The 17,690-nt window shown below is 29.5% G+C and overlaps 2 protein-coding genes across 5 annotated transcripts in view; one reads left to right on the top strand and one right to left on the bottom strand.

Moving 5' to 3' along the window:
• LOC148232981 (uncharacterized) overlaps positions 1-4,705 on the top strand; it is a 107,351-nt gene extending 102,646 nt beyond the window's left edge. The window contains exons 3-6 of the mRNA XM_088190695.1: positions 61-161; positions 3,484-3,839; positions 3,907-4,159; positions 4,231-4,705. Of these exons, the coding sequence (XP_088046821.1) occupies positions 61-161; positions 3,484-3,839; positions 3,907-4,159; positions 4,231-4,642 (1,122 nt within the window). The 3' untranslated portion in view covers positions 4,643-4,705. The remainder of the gene's footprint in view (positions 1-60; positions 162-3,483; positions 3,840-3,906; positions 4,160-4,230) is intronic.
• LOC148232982 (carbohydrate sulfotransferase 9-like) lies at positions 2-3,366 on the bottom strand. Of its 4 annotated transcripts, none has more exons than XM_088189898.1 (6): positions 3,094-3,366; positions 1,309-1,505; positions 935-1,238; positions 692-865; positions 405-580; positions 2-341 (listed from the first exon to the last, which is right to left on the bottom strand). In XM_088189898.1, exons 1-6 carry the CDS (start codon positions 3,277-3,279, stop codon positions 167-169), a joined length of 1,212 nt encoding a protein of 403 aa, XP_088046024.1. In that variant the 5' UTR covers positions 3,280-3,366; the 3' UTR covers positions 2-166. The 4 variants fall into 4 exon arrangements, with proteins under 4 accessions (XP_088046024.1, XP_088046027.1, XP_088046028.1 ...); XM_088189901.1 differs by having other exon boundaries at positions 1,309-1,460; positions 3,094-3,360; XM_088189902.1 differs by having other exon boundaries at positions 1,309-1,460; positions 3,136-3,360.
• Positions 4,706-17,690: the final 12,985 nt, after the last annotated feature.

The following is a 17,690-nucleotide window of genomic DNA, read 5'->3' as shown; positions in this document are numbered from 1 at the left end:
ATTATTATACTTTATAAATGTTTTATTAATATAATTCTTAACTTTATATTATATTTACAGAACGAATCTACATTTGATAAAATATGTATTGGACACATATGGCAGAAGGTTTATAATAATAAATGGATCATTGGAATACCTATAGAAAACTTATCCGAAGTGTGAGTTATGTTTTACTTTTATTATTTTCTTCGTTCGTTTCAGAATGTTCTTCATCTGACTCTTCGTCATCATTGTAGTCAATTTCATCATTTACCTTTTGTTTTATTTCATCTAAATCCTTTTTGTCTTTTGCATAATCAAAGACAGATGGTGTATAGTTAAATAGTAAGAAATCTTGTCTGTTGAAAAATACATTTTTAAATATAAAAACATATTGTAAATTACTTTAAGTCATCTTTTACCTGTACATCCAGTATAATTTGCTCATTTGATCTGTATTTAGCTGTGAGTAATGTTCTTTCATTAGCTCACTCGTAGTGACTCCGTTATTTTCTATTTTAGACTCTCCAGGATTTTTCCATTGTGGTTTTATTATATTCTGTAAGCCCATCTTTTGTATGAAGTATCTTTGATCTCTCTGTGTGGGTAAAATAAATATATTAATATTCTTATAATATACATATGAAATACGCCGTCATATGCAATGTGTAAAAAAAAATATTGTCACTTGAATACTACAAAATTATACCTCTATAGTTTCAAATTTGATGATCACATCAAAATTAAACTGGCAAGGTGTGCAGAAAGGTGAATAAGGCGTCCAGTGTATATCAAGTTCTTTTTCTTGTTTTACTTGATCTAAAATATATGATACAAATTCTTCGAACGTTGGCCACATTGGATATAGATAAGTTGATTCACTCTATTAAAAATATTATTAAATTATTATAAATACTAATATTTATGTAATCATATTTAAGTTGTATATTACATTATTTACGTCTCTCTTACGATACTTTTTAATGATCTTATCTCCTAAATCGGCATATATTCCTGATAAAGAATTTTGTATTTTGTCTCTATAAGCTGAAGATAGCCTTTCAAACGGATGCCTCACAATGATCATTGACGTTGAGCTGTTTTTAGCTTCTTTTAATTGTTCCACGGTCGGTCTAGGATATAACTCTCGAGCTAGTTCTTGGTATGGTCTCGCTCTACCTTCAGTTTCATTGTAACCTGCCAGTGTATTAAAGTTGTGCATCCACGAACTTGAAGCTGCTTTGAAAACATTACACCTGAATTTATATAAAATAAATACGTTATTATAAATAAAATAATTTATAATGTATTTAAGATGCGTATAACCATATAATATGATGATCTTTATTGATAAAGAATTCGTGAGCGTTCACATAACCATTGTGACTCACGAATAACATATCACAGTAATCTTGCACGTGTTGATATCTATTCGACATTTCTTGGCCAATCTCTTTCATTTCTTCTTCAGTTAATTCCTTGAAATCATTATGAAGCGGTTTAGTATTGTTATTTATTTTAATCTAAAAGTATTAATCATTCTTTATGTACAAAATAGTTATGGGTAGCCATATTACACAGTCACATAATTCACTTTACAATTAAAAATAATAATATTAAGTTTTAGCTATTGGTTGTTTTTAAATTTTGGTTTGACGATTTGTAAGAAAGTGTGAGAGAGATGTTTGGTCCCCAACGTGCGATTTTATTAGCGTAAAGCGCAAAACAACACACCAAATGCTAGTTATTTAAATTGGTATTTTATCACTATTACACGTAATAAATTTATCCATTAAATATGTAATAATTTATTTGGTTAGATTTTTCCGGATACAATAATAATCAGATTTATTTTAGTAATGAAAAAAAAAACTTTACGCTAAACTGCGTATTTACTGTAACATATTAATTTAGCTAGGAATGCCACTAATGTTAAAAAATATATATCCTCTTCGTTATCTCTTTAGTGTCTTTAAATAATAAACTAATTCCAAGTCATTTGTTTTATATCTTGCATCCAATCATCATCTATCGGCCTTCCTATGCACGTTCATCAACCCTTAACCTATACTCAATGCCTTTAAAGTTTTGGCGCTAATATTTGGCCCATACATAGTCTTAACTTATAGCTCCTAACGTTTTTTTATTTTACATGTAGGGCCGCCGAGAAAAAAATCGGACCCCGATTGTTATTCTTGCTGCGTCCTCCCATCGAAACATTTAAGTGACATGTAAAATATAATATTTAAAGACACAGTTAACACAATTATGCGGTTTTTGTATCAACAAAAATGAAAACCAAAAAATATAAATGGAAACTATACATAATTTTTTCAGTGACCTGTGAGAAGTGTAAAAATTGTAAAAAGACATAAACTAATAGATAAAAGATTGAAGATCCGATACTCACAATCTCAGACTCGGAAAATATTTATTTTAATAATATAAAAATTAAAAATATATTGATCGATCGTCTGAATTTTGAATGAAATTTTCTTAATTTTTCCACTTTATAAAAAAAATTTGGGCCACTTTGGAGTAAGTGCCCCGGTTATATACATCCGCTGATCCACCCCTCGTCTGGCCTGGATATCTACAGTTTGACATTTACTGATTTTACTATTGAGAACATAAAAATCAATAAAAAATTGCATTCCAAATTTGAGCTAAAAAATAAGTTTTTGTACTAATTATCGAAAAAAAGTCGCTGTATTCAACGTGTTAAGTGAAATGAACATGCTGCAACTGGCATCACCTTTTAAATTGAAAAATTGACTTTATCGACTTTCACATCGAATATTTGAAGCCATTTTTTAATTATCTAACATAAAATAATGCAAATTATGTGTGCTTAGAAAGTCGTAATTTAAATGATTGTCGAAGTATCTAATCACATAAGATTATTTTTTTAATATGCATTAACCCTAAAAATTTGTAGCAGAACGTTCTGTAAAAATCATATCACGAGAATATTCCATTTGCAATTTTTTAATGAGACAAACAGTCCCAAGGACATACTTTCAGTATGGTTTTATATATGTACATATATTAAAAAATATTAATTTTTCTAATGGTAAAGTGATATATTAACTACACTGTATAATGTTTTACCTCATTAACTACATAATTGAGATCTACGTTTATGTTGTTCACCTGATACTCTTGCACGTATTTCTTTTGCGCATGGTTTATAGACACGTATAGCAAAACTGTCATTATCACTACAGCTAGCAATCCCGACAATATCAAACGTTGCACGGGGAATGTGCTTTTGCATTTCGATACGTCAATCAACATTTTAAATATTAAAAATAACTATAACATCACACAGTACGATATTCACTAAACGATTGCAATTCACTAATGATGTTGAAAGTTGACGTGAAATTGTAATTTTTATTTACACAGATGCTTAATTCGATCATGTTGACTAGGTATTTTATTTATTTTGCAGTACACAGCAGTTCAATGCTAAGCTGAAACGTAATACAATGAATTGAGTCAACACATATTTTATGTATATGTTTTTAGGGACATTGAAGAGATAGAAGTACTCTTGAAAAATGAAGACAGCTACGTGTTCCATTATATAACGAGCTATTACAATAGATGTGATACAGCGCCTTTATTTTGGATGAAACTCAAGAGAGGAGCATTACAGCCAAAACAATGTATTATGCTCATCATAGAATCTGTAATACCTCTTTTTGATAATTCACCAAAGATCTATTTAAAAGGCGCTTTAAAATATAAATGCGGAAATCAAACATATAGTCCGCCTTTACAACACATTGAAATTAAAGCTTTGGATGTTGTTAACGGATCTTTAAATCCAGTTTGCCAAAGTTATCAATTTGGTATATGTTTTATAATATTTCTTATATATATTTTTATATTTATATGATAATCTAATAATGATTTTAGGCCATGAAGATATTTTAGCTCTATATTCAACAAGTTTAATGACTAAATTGGATATTTATTTTGTTAACGATGCAACATTTCCATTATCACAATTATTAAAGGAAAACTTGGATTATGTTGATGATGTTAAATCATTACCAAACATATTCAGACATATAAAGTCTCCTTTGCATATCAATCACGGATCAGTCATACAAATAATCGAAGAATCCAAAACAGAGATTCTTAAATACAAAATTGCTGTATTGACTAGGTAAGATTAAATTGTAAAAAACTATGAAATGTTATATAATAATATAATAATTAAATTAAATTATGTTTTAGATCTGAAAGTCAACTTTTGATGTTAATCAACATAATGTATGATTTGTTGCCATCCAGGATAGTAATCGTACCTTCTGAATATGAAATTGAAATGAAAAACAAAAAGAATTTTGATAACAATGCAATGGATGAAGAAGATTTATTTACGGAGGATATAGAATATCAATGCAAAAGTGATATTATGGATTTTGGTTGTGCGCTCTATAAAGAGATGTCTCTGGTGTCAGATTATTTGAAAAATTGCATTAATGCGATGTCGGAAGAAAAACTATCGTCTGATCAATCAAAAAGAGATAATTCTATGAATATAGATGTAACGGCTTTAGGAATGAGTTGCTATAGAGATTTTTGGAAAAAGTTAAGAGCTATGATAGAAGAGAAAAATAAAATTATACAAAATATTAAAATATAATTTTTTCATAACTTATTTTACGAATATGAGTGTTTATGTGAATTAAATTGGTTCGATAAATAATTGTATATGTTTTTATTTAAACTAATTTATATTTGCTTAAAAAAATATAAATGGTTCGAGTCTTTACTAAATAATAAGAAATAAATTTTCCAGAAGATAGATGTCTTGAATCAATATCAAACACGTTTGAGTAAAATACAAAATAATATAAATATAATATGTTCAATTGGAAAGCATTATTGTAAGTTGACGGCAATTTAAATTTTATTTAATAAATTGTATATAGAATATAATTATATTTTGTCTATGTCAGGACTTCGAACCGGAATTACCTTATCTAATAGGGAAATTTATAATATATAATACCAGGAGCTTCTTATTTAGATCCGTGTTATAAAATTTTACTTACAACGTCACAAGAAGTGCAAGCTATGCAACATTTGAAAAATATTTGGTAAGAACTACAATTTTTAGAGAAATCATTTTCAATCATAAATTAATAAGCACAATCATCTAGTGAAACTTTTGATGAAAAGGTACACGATTTAGAGGACTTTAAGTAAGTAAAGAACAGCCAATAGAGACACATACATTCCCAATTTCTACAGATGTGGACATTGAATTAATTTTTAATAACTTAAACCCTGTACAAAGATTTGTCAGGAAAAAGCATATTTTAGAATTTTTGGAGAAAAATAAAAATACATATCCTCATTTATACAAAATTGCAATAGTGGTTTTAGTAGCTCCAGCAACACAAGTTAGTGTTGAAAGGGACAACGAAGATATTTTAATAACTAGAGAATACTTTCATATTTCTTAATTATAAATTAATATACCTAAAAATCATGTATCTTTCAACTGTGAATATACAAATTTGTTTCGTTTAATAAATTATATTATTATCATAGAATAGTTACTTCTAGTTCTAATTATTATAACTTAAATTAATTATTAATATTTATATTATTGTATCAATTCATGTAGTATGCTTAATAATATACTAAAGAAGGAATAAAATATTGTAAATTATATTAGAAAATACATTTTTAATACGAATGGAAACATTTAAAAAAATTAATCACTTTGAGCTGAACCGAAAAGCGAAATGAAAAAAGTAAGCTCTGTTTGTCATTGATTGGCTTTTTATATTTGATGACACGTCTGCTTTAAAGCTTTTAAGATTTTATTTTCATTTTCTGATAATTATAATACTAATTGTATAGATGCGTAGCTCTTCTATATTTCTATATATATATAATATAATATACAAACTACACAATTAGTTCATTGATATTGATTCTAATCGTCACAATTGCATTAGTAGAAAATTGATATACTTCCTGCATTTTGTAATGGCTTTCTGCATATTGTAGAATATGGCACATATTTATTTATTTTTAAATCTGCCTGCTAAAAGAAAAATAAACTTTTCTTAAAACCTCTGCTTCTTTGTGCGTTTCTATAACCAGAGCTGTGTAAAAAAAATTGTAAAAAAATTATATTCATAAAAAGAGTTATATGTTTTATCTTTCACAGTAGATCAAACGGTGTCTTTTGCTATCTGCAGCTATGCACCAGATTTTGATTTATCTATAATAAATTGCGCTATGGAATTTTATAATGTTGTAGAATAGTTACTTTGTAATTGTATTCGTTTTCCCCCTTTTTATTATCTGTGTGCGGTGTTGTTTTTACTACACTTTTCTCGTGGCAGCGTTTTTAATGCAATTTGTAAAGTGCATTTGTTTTCATGTCGGATGTGACGTTAACTTTTAGTGATTTCCTTTTATCGTCGCGCTTTTTATTAGCTGTGAAGTGTATTAATTTTGTGACACTATTTTTTGTGAGAGCACTCCTAGGGTATGTTTTGGAAAAGTGAATTTTTAAGTATAATTTAAAAAAATATTATTCATCAATAGAATAAACTAGACAATAGTGTAAAGGATGGGACCACACCAAAGCCCTCGTTACGGCTAGAAAAAAAAGGGTTTTACATAAACAACACGCAAGGATTCTCTGGTGCATTGAAAGAATATTTCTTTATTGTGAAACGATCACGGGAAGCAATATATCACCGGAAGACAAAAAGCAACGTAAGGTTACAATATTCCCGTTGCACAATGTCCATCAAGAAATTGTCACTTATACATATTTCGTTGTTCTAATTAGCGAGTGCAACGATTGACTGGATGATCGCTACATGATTGTGATTCGTCAGCGACTTCGCAACCTTCAATACGTAAGGCTGGTCTCCAATAAGGGAGGACAGACACTAGCAGACGCGGTCCCACCGGCAGAGAAGCGAAGATACTGCTCGCCCACGGACAATTTACGGTCATGGACGCTTATATCCTGAGATAGACTCCACCATACGAGCACTGCAGCAAAGAGGGATCAACCTTTGTATTACCATCGCTGCCACATCAACCAGAACTCTGAGGATCTTCCACTGACATCATTCCTTCGCCAGCTTCTCCACCACCGCTCGGAGAATAACGATCTCGTCCATCATAGTTTCACAGTATGTAATATTAACTAATCAATTCTTACTAGTTTTTATGTGTCTAACTGGCTGCGAAGTCACGTCCCTTAGGGTTACTAAATATTCAATTTTCTTATCTTCTCGGTGTTCTCTGAATGCCACAAATTATTAACAAAATTATTTTGATATAATGAGTCTTAGTGTTGAAAAATTAAGAGTAATGTAAAAGATGAAATAAAGCTATCAATCTTAATTCGTTAACACATTTAAGTACGGAAAATTACTGAACCGTGTAGTGTCAAATATCACCGTGGAGCAAATAGCATCCCCGAATTGCATACTCAAATATTCTAGTTTTACCCTGAATCACCTACATTGCTTAAATGATCAAGGACTGAAAAGGACATTGAACTTCCCTTCAATTATTAGATGATGTTATATGTATAAGCATGAAAGCTGCCATACTAAATCACTTTCGTCAGGTCTCACACAAGGACTTCCAGTAAAATCTTCCGTCAATACTTGCCCACAGAATCACTTTACTTTCGAAGACTTCAACTCGATCTTTGATATGACTTGGTGACTTCGATATGACTTAAAAACACAGAAAAACTAGTGCACTGTCCGTGTACCGCATACTAAAATATTTTCGTAAAGTATTTCTGGATAAATCTAGACCATTAACTAAAATATAAAAATTAAATTAGAAATTTAATTATATTATAAATTTTAATGCGTGCAAAATAACTACAAGACATTTTTATGATAGTTATATTCAATGTATTAAAACGACTGCCCGAATTAACTTAACATTTAATAACATTTTTCTGCTGTAATATTTTTCCTTAATAATATTCAGGTCGAATTTTTACAAGCAATTAAAAACTAATTTACTTTCGCCAAAGCACTTCCTGGATTCCAAACGTTCATTTTGTCTCATCGACCTTATAAATTGGCAAATTTATACTTTAGAGATAGCAAACGAGGTAAACGCGAAAAAAACATTGAAAGCAGAACGCTCTCGTTTTCGACGTTGCATTATCGTAAAACGAGAGCTTTACGATGCGGTTTAATCGAGCCGGAACCGTTTTAAGCAAGAATCTCCTAATCTGAGAAAATTGACGAGATAAGAACTGGACTGAAAATCGAACTGATACCACCATAAAAAACTTTCACGAGATTTAAAGTTCATAATCGTCCATTTGGACGAGTCATTAGAAAGTCTTTTTAATACGAATCAAATTTTCTCTTATAGAGGATCGTTGTTTATTAAACAACCTTAATTTGCAGCTCAGATTGATTTTCTTGAAATATGATTCAATATATTTTTCAAAATGTTCAATTTATTTTTAGTACATTTTCTGACACACATCAATGACCACAAAACAGCAGGTGGAGGATTTATTAGTAATAGGTGTATTATATATATATATGTAAGATAACAGATTGACGAGCAATGTCGAAGAAAATTTGTAATATGTATAAAATAGACCATATGATTCTTGAACATCGTGGTATGTTTCTTGAAACATAAGACTGTTTTGCCTTATATATTATTTTCTGTGTTTTTTATATAATTAATATATATATATATATATATATATATATATATATATATATATATATATATATATATTTCACCTAAAAAATACCACACTATTCTATAGATCATACTTTAGCATTCTATCCACTAATTAACACCAGGCACAACAATGTTAAATAAAATATAATTTTGTTCCCTGTTAGCTATATACTATGTAAAGTTATATGACATTCTAAACAGAGAAGATGGTTCATTGTTATGATTTTAAATTAGTCTTCATTAACTTCGCCTGAAGAAGATTTGAATGAAGTTGCAAAGCAATAAACAAGGAAACATGATATATCATAAAGCTCGGATGTCACGACGTAAAGTGTCCAAGCATCTCTTATGTGCATATAACAATGTTTGATGGATGTCTAAGAAACTTTTTCTCCATATGTCATCAGCGAACGTTGTTAAATGTTTATGAGCTAGACTTGCATGAATGCAAAAGTTGACTGCGCCTTTAAATGCAATAATTGCTGGCGCATTTATAGAAGTTCACACAGAGCAGTATGTAATATTTCTTTTGAAAGTATTGAACGGTAGCCAATCGTTAGGATTGACTGATGCTCTTGGTGAAATTGAAGTAATCGATGATGGCAGGGAAGTAGTCTCGAGATGTCCAATCATAGATTCATCATGCTTTGAAGTCGTCAATCAAAGTGACGATTGCTTATGAAGACGTGAGAAATCTTTTGGTACGTTACAATATTCTTGCATTTATTAATTTAAGACTCGGTATGAAATTGTCAACTGTCAAGTGCTATATTTTATAATATACACGTGGGCTTTGTTGTATGAAACGTAAATTTCATATAAAATCAATTCGTCCCATTTTAACTAAGAATGGAGAAGTAAAATATTTAATTTATTAAGAACTGAGTTGGGTTATCAATGAAATTTTGTTTGTTAAAATCCTACATGATCTTATAAATTTTAATACAATAAATAGCGGTACACCTCTTTCAAATTCATCCACTATTTGTTATATAAAATCATTCTTTTGCGTCAGAAAAACTAACTGAACTCTTTACAGTCTTTAACACGTTGGTGTGATATTGTCGCATAAGAAATTGTAAAAAATATATTTACATACATATATATGTACGTATAATAAAACATAAAAAAATTGTATTATAACAATTCGAATCGTGATGATTAAAGGAACCGGTCATATTTTTTTAGTTCATGCCTAGCATACCGTTACTATTTAACGCCCAAAAGATCGATTTAGAAACTAAAGAGTTACAACTGGTCATTTGATATATGTTGATGAATTCGAAAACATAAATAAATCCGATTGATAAACATTTATTGGATTAATAGAGAATATGCGATGCTCCACCCATTTAGTCGTTATTAAACGACTGATACAAATTGAATTTTGATCGGTTTTAGGCAAAAAACTAATGCTATTTTGATTAATGTTTCACGTAAAATATATATTATGTGAGATTCTGAACCTGTACATAGCTTTCATATGCCGCGAGCAATTTTTTATGTTCATATATATTCACTGATTACATCATCCTAATTCATTTATTATTATATTTAATATAAATAATGGAAAAAATAACAATTATTATAATCCGATAGTAGATAATTCTTATTTTATCTTAACTCTCAACAAATTCATGTGGAGCTTATCGAACGGCAAGTTGCAACGATGCTTTAAACTAAAAGCACAACCTGAGAGGGAATTAACCTCCGCTATACTGTCGCTGTCACACCAATCAAAACTCTAAGGATCTTCTACTGACTTCATCCCTCCGCTAGCTTCTCCACCACCGCTCGGAGAATAACAACCTCGCCAATAATCATAGTTCGCAATATATAATTTTAACTAATAAAAATCTCACTAGTTTCCACCTGCGTCTTACTGGCTGCGAAGTCACACCCCAAAGGGTTAGAATCCCGAAAAATGCAATCCTGATCAAAAACTACAGAAGCATGTCGTAAGATTAGCGTAGCATTTGGAGAATATTTTGTTACACTTAAGCGAAGGTCACTCGCTCAGCAACGGACTCTTGAGCAGCAACAAACGCTTCATATTTATTTTTACCTAGTAAGTCGACGAATAATATCTCTTTGATTTCATCTCATCGCAATTAGCACGATGGTAAAAATATGGGAATCTCTTATGTTGTGGGGATATCACTAAACTGTTACCTAAGTCGCAGCTAGCTCGTAGCGATAACTATTATTTTATGGCGTATCTATAAAGTTTATCAATAAACATAAAAGTTGGTTTAACCGAGACTTTTTGAAACCTTAACGATAAACTTGAGTCACCGATATTCATCGAAGACTTTACAACCATCGATGACACGAAAAATGACAACATAGATTGCTTAACTTCCTCGAGATACGCTGATTTATAACAGTATGCCTAAAACATAAAACTAGTAGCGTGACACTTTTAAAATAAAGACCATATTGAAGCAAAAGTTGGTCAATTTTTTACATTAAAAGGTATAAAGTTGTAGCAAAATTTTATTTAAAAATATATAAAATAGTCAGTAAATTTATAGGTGATTTTTTCTGACTACTTATGCTCTTATTTAATTTTTATTATATTAATTCGCGCAGATTTTTTGGTTAAGTGATAACAACTCTTTCACCTGATTATTTACTGTACTATGGTAAGATAACGATTTGTTTAATGTGTAGTTCCTCTAACAACATAGTCATATCATTTTTCTGTACAATAATGAAAATGATAATGTTATGATAGCTTTTATAGAGTGCACCGACGTACTTAAAACAGAAGTCTTCTAAGAAAACTGCAAGTAATCAATGACTTCCCATGTATTTCTCGTACAAAATTACTGTGATACTCCACCGAAACGTCTATATTTTTCGACGGAATGGCAATTTCGATTTTTCAATTTGTCATGGTCGATCTATCGCGTTGCCTTGGCGATTCTAAAACCATTGTAAGTGTGTATCTAAACGATCGACCCTCTTCCCACGAATCCCACCAAATTACAGATGTGTAGACGGACTACTCATCGCGATCGGCTTTTAACCCGGCCGTTAACCGTCCAGTTAATTTTATTAGCACGTACAGACATGCTCATGGTGCCCGACCGGTAGATTATTACACCGGATTACGAGAAGAGCAGTTCCAAAAAGTTAATAAGCAACTTTATATAGCTTTTCGCATGACCGCCGCCATTACGTTACTTTTCGTGACGACAACGCTGAACGCGCGTGTGGCATTTTTCAAAAACCAAAATTGGTTGTAAATTATGGGCGCTACAGTGAACATGTTAAATAAGAAGAAAAAATCATGACTGAAATCCTAACCAGGTTAAAGTCGGATATCCTTATTTTTTGTAAACCTAAATCCATTTCTTTCCTTTACTTTTAATAAGCAACATTTTTTTTATATCTTTGAGAAAATACTAAAAATATATTTTTATGAATATGTATGCACTATTGATCTGTAAATTGTCAATACCGTTCCGTTTAGTTTAAATAGTGACTAGAAAATGGCAGAAAAAATCGAACATGCAGCACGTAAGCGCAACAGTAGCTTAAAATGAGCACCGCATTTGTAAAAATCACAAAAAAAGAGTGTAAACTTTATTTCTCAACGTGTATTGATTTACTATATGGTTATAGAAAATCATAGTAAATGTTTTATTCTATAGTAATTTTATAAGTGTATATTTATATAATCATTCTATGTTTCTATCATCGTTCATTTATTATAAAGCAAACATTAGATATGTATTGGTTTTTCATATGATAAATATTGACCGAGCTATATATTATATATTCTCAGGTTATTTGCGCGCCTCTTGCGTATTCGCGTACCACATTTTGAGAACTGACTAGTACAATAAATAAATATATACGAGCATGATTTGCAATCGAGCACGTCTTATTGGTGGTCTTTTTCAAAATGAATATATTACAAGACCGCAAACGGATCGTTCGTTTTTACGACGCCCTTAAAAATTACTCTTCTCTTCTTGTCCAAGAATTCGTCGAAAATTATCTCGAGACTGCTTAATTGATCGAGATAGCGTCGATAAACGCTTCGTTAGCACCATTTTATAATAATACGTTATGAAAAAATCGTATCTGATCTATCTCCTGACATATTTGTGTGTCATCGTTGTGTAGTAGATGACGTCCAAGTTGTATTATACGATTTAAGATCTTAGATAGGATGCTGTAGAAATCATACAACGATTAACGCTTGGATAGAATGTCAATATTTCATATTAATCAGAGACTGATTTTAGATAAGATTGATTCGTTGATGTGCTGAAGAGTGATGTTAATTCTAATTCGTATTTACTTTGCCTAATAATGTAATATCTAAAAAGAAATATTTTATATTTTATTTTTTTCAATAAGTTATTAACCTTTGAAATTCAACAGGCGTGTAGCAATAATCAAGTGATTATTCATAAAAAATTGCTTCAATTTTTTAAGATAGAATTTGAGTCAGAAAGACTTGAACCTTTTAATATGCGCATAATATTTATTCCATCACCATTTATAGAATATGAAGATGTATAATTCTGTCATATTTCATCGTTATGTGCGGTTAAAAACGCATGTAGTTAATTTTTCAATACTTTTCTAAATTAATTATTTTTATGTATATAATACATATTCTAATATTTTATAGTATATTTATGTGTACCCTAAATTGATTCTGTGCAATTAATCAAATTGTAACCATTACAACGCATGTTTTTAAGCAGAATACATAATTCCATTCAATAAAATATATGATTGTATTAAACATATAATATTAATTAAAATCATTTTATTATTAAATAGTAGGTACTATTCTGGTATAATAGTGATATTATATAAAGTTCCTGGTGAAGATTCTAGTATTCTTAAAATTATATTTTCTAAAGTAATAAAATCATTTACATCTATTTATTGCTCCGATTTTCTGGTTTATAAATAAAACATGTTTAGCTACGCTATTAAAATACATATTTATTAGGTTGTACTATAATATATGAAGCGACCGATGTGATATTATGGTAATAAAAAGCAATGAATATGTACATATATATATATATATATTGTTTAGAGATTGTAAAGTACTTCAACAATTTATAATAGTACTTTAACTAATAATAATTTTAATTATTTATAATGAAATGCTAAAAATTGATCTATTGGAAAAATATATATTATTATTGGAGACACGTTTTTGATAATTTTTTATAATTTTTGCATTTTAATTTACATTTCCGGATATTTTCCAAATGTATCGTAATAAAAATGTTAACAACTATTTAGGCATTTTGAATCTTGAATTTAAAAAAATGGTAATTATTTAGGTATTACATAATATACATATCAGTGGCGTGCAGTCCATACATGCGGTAGATTCAAAACGTCAACCGCATGTACGGTTGAAGGCGAGCGACTCAGCCGTTACACGTGCTCGTGTTAGTCGTTCGCCATCAACCGTGCATGCGGTTGACGTTTTGAATCTATCGCATGTATGGACGAAACGCCACTTATATATATGTGTAATATATATTACAGTCAATGTGTATTACCAATAAAATATATCTTCACTTCATAAAAAATATATATGAAACATTTTTGAATTTTTTCCTGCTTTTGTCAGAGCGAATTTATTTGTAAAAGTAATTTAGAATATCAAGTTATATTGATAGATAGCACTATATGAGTTTATTCAATTAAATACTGTGTAATATATACAGAAATTTAAATACACTATTTGTTTATTTTGTTATTTTAAAATAATTTTAACCTTTCGGACGCGGAAATCGAATAAGTCGCCCAATTGATTTTTTTTACCTCTTTACGGAAAAATCAGTAAAAAAAATGTTTTTATGAAAAACATTTTTTTTGTAAATAAACATAAAATATCATTTTAAATAAATAAAAATTAAAAAATTAGAACATTTAAACACAGTTTCAAAGTAAAATTTGCATTTAAAAAAAAACAATTTTATATTTATTTTTGATTAACGCGTCCAAAGGGTTAAACCTACTGCGGATGATTAATAATAATATAAAGATTTATCAAACTTGTGTTTTATTTAAATCTGTACAATTTTTAAGTACATATCCATTTATTCATAAGCTTATCTATCGTATCGAAAACCAGTCAAGTTATCATACATCATAAAACATATAGAAAGGAAATGATCAATTCATATCGAACGTACGAGCATACGCAAAAACTAAAACCGTTTACATCTTGTCTATCGATCGAGGAAGTCGATACCATATTTGTATAACCATAATAGCCAAGTCCTTACGTAGCTTTTTCATCAAAGCTCCGGACGCTAGCTTTTTCACGAAGTGGGTATTGCGCGTTTCATTTTTACCCCTTCAAGCTAGATTGGCAATACCGTTGCACTAGTATAATTTAATTACGATACTGCTCGCATTGATTTGACAGCACTCTCGTGCGTGTTCCAAACACGATTTTCAGGTATTCGTTCGCAGAAGACACTACTATACTGGCCGACCGATGACAACCGTTAAACGTAACACACCGGCGGCAAACAAAAAAACTAAAGTAAACGTGGGCACATCGATGGCAAAACAGGAATTCAGATGCAGCCTCCGACGCGAGAGATGCTTCATCGGCACTCGTCGGTGCACCGAGAGCAGACACGTTATTAATTAAAACTAGACGAGATCGAACGCAATGTGTGTCAAAAATCGTGACTAACATGGTTTATAATTCTCGTCAAACGGGTATATTAGGCTTAGTGGCAGTGTAGTGTTAATCTTCGAAATTGATAAGAAAGTATACATTGCGCTAAATAAATTTCTTGAATTGGTAGACCTTTCTCCGAGATGTTCTAGATTGATAAGAAGGTTATGAAATATTTACTAACCTTAAATAAATCTACAAGATCTTCTTTTGAATAAATATAATTTTACAAAGCCATTCTCATAAAATAGCAAGTATCCTTAAAAATGTATAACTTCATTGTCAGTGAAGACAGAATAGTAAGACATCTAAAAGTAGGGTGTACATTTAAAATACACGTCCTAAATATTCATAAAATTATAATAATGTTTGTGTTGTAAAAAAAAACAGTTTTTCACATTTATTTATACTCATTTTGCGGAAGCACTATTATAGAAACAGTTAAATTTAAGAAAAAAAATTAAAAAGAAAATGTAATGAAATAATTGCTTTTTTGAGATGACATTTCATCAAGCTGAGGTTTGAAGCTCGTCAATTCATTGCCAAAATCTGTTAATTCTGGCTTAAAATTGTATATTTATGTATGTACTTCATCTTTGAAAATTTATTTTCACATAGTTGCTGCTAAATACAAATGTAAATCTCCAAGAATATGATCTTAGTTGACCTTAGTTGCCTGGAAGACACATTTTTAGAATCTTAATAGTTTTTTCTGAAAAGAAATTTGTCTTTTAGCATGTCGTCACTATAAAATAAAAAAGTAAGATGGAAGTTCATAGATTTTTGAACATCGAAAAGTATTTTACTCTTGCATCAAGATTCGGTAACGCTACAGTAACTAGCTCAAAACTAGTAAAACATCTAAGGATTCTACCATTTTCTAGCTTAGCTGATAAAATTTAAAGTTAAAACGAAATGATTAATAAAAAAATATATATTAATTTATGCATAAACGTATTATAACCAATTTTTTTTAAAGCTAATCCTATTTGAGATTGTTATTAAAACACTGATTTTAGTTATTTTTTTTAAATCTCAAAAGCTCACTTCAAATCTCTTTTATTAACGAATCCTGTAATATAGTTTTACTTTCATTATCATCTGAGAATTCGCGTTGATGTTTTTCAGCATCACAATAAAAATATATTTACACAGAAAACCATACGAGTCGATAAAATTATCATGCACAATATTGATAATGAAAGTTTTATTGTATTTGAGTAATTTGTATTAATGAAATAACATAATTACGTTTCTCAAATTACAATAAATCAATTGAATATAAAACCAAAAATGAATTGACTAAATATTTTCCAATTACAAATCCAACTATGTAATGATTTAATTTTATTTTGGGAGATTTAGAAATTTTAACAGTTACGTAAAATTTATAAATGCTATATGATTTAACATGAACAATAAGTTTGAAATACATTTTTTTAATATTTGCACAGTACAAGAGATTAAAAGATAGCACTCGACCGTTTTAAACCACGGTTAAAAATTTAAGTACGAGAAACATCACCGAACCATTAATTACTATAATCGCCATGCTTGGTTTCGTCGTAAAAATAAATATTTTATTAATAATAATTTAATGCTTTAATTATATGGTTGAAAAGGGTTAATAGGATATTTAAAATTGCATGGTTTGGTATGCATAAATTTCGATATTTTGATCATTGAAAATGATGATGTGTGAGCTGTCAGTTTGATTGACTACATCACAGAATCTGTATCTTTCATGTCACAATGAATGACCGACGAGCAATTGACCAATGATTCATTGACCAGTAAATGACGATTGAGGCATATATCGTTGAATCAATATTAATCTGTTGTTAATTGCCATTTACAGTAAGACCCCCGTAGTGCAGATAATTAATCTAGATGTTAACTAATCTAGATCTTCGAACTAAGTAGATCTGATTCTATAAATATGGATTTAATGTAAGTGAATACATAGGATTTTTAAAAAAAAATATTCAAGTTAGAATTCGTATAAACTATATATAAAAGTTCTTATTAATATGAATATTATTATCAATAAATTAAAGTTTTATTAAATTTTACGATGTGTCTACACACATTTTGCCATAAAATATTAAATTGTCAGACTATAAATTGTATGGTTATTAATATAAAATCAGTTTATTACATATTTGCATTTTTATGATAATTTAAATAAATAACGGAATCAAAATTTATAATCGATTTATTAATGACAAATAATTTCTTGTGGTATGTGATATATATGTATATATGCCACTTGCAAATAAAATTAGTAACGCAA

The sequence above is a fragment of the Plectrocnemia conspersa genome, unplaced genomic scaffold (genome assembly GCF_051122295.1).
Source record: "Plectrocnemia conspersa isolate PC_06_02 unplaced genomic scaffold, ASM5112229v1 ptg000008l, whole genome shotgun sequence".
NCBI lineage: Eukaryota > Metazoa > Arthropoda > Insecta > Trichoptera > Polycentropodidae > Plectrocnemia > Plectrocnemia conspersa.
Note: the sequence above shows the minus strand (reverse complement) of the source record. Positions and strands in the feature narration are given on the sequence as shown.

Bases quoted from the DNA above. Each gene is read 5' to 3' on its own strand.
- LOC148232982 (XM_088189898.1), bottom strand. From the start codon at position 3,279: ATGTTGATTGACGTATCGAAATGCAAAAGCACATTCCCCGTGCAACGT. The intron at 866-934 runs GTAATATACAAC...TATTTTTAATAG, and splicing joins GTAAGAGAGACGTAAATAAT to AGTGAATCAACTTATCTATA. The intron at 581-691 runs GTATAATTTTGT...TTACCCACACAG, and splicing joins TCAAATTTGAAACTATAGAG to AGAGATCAAAGATACTTCAT.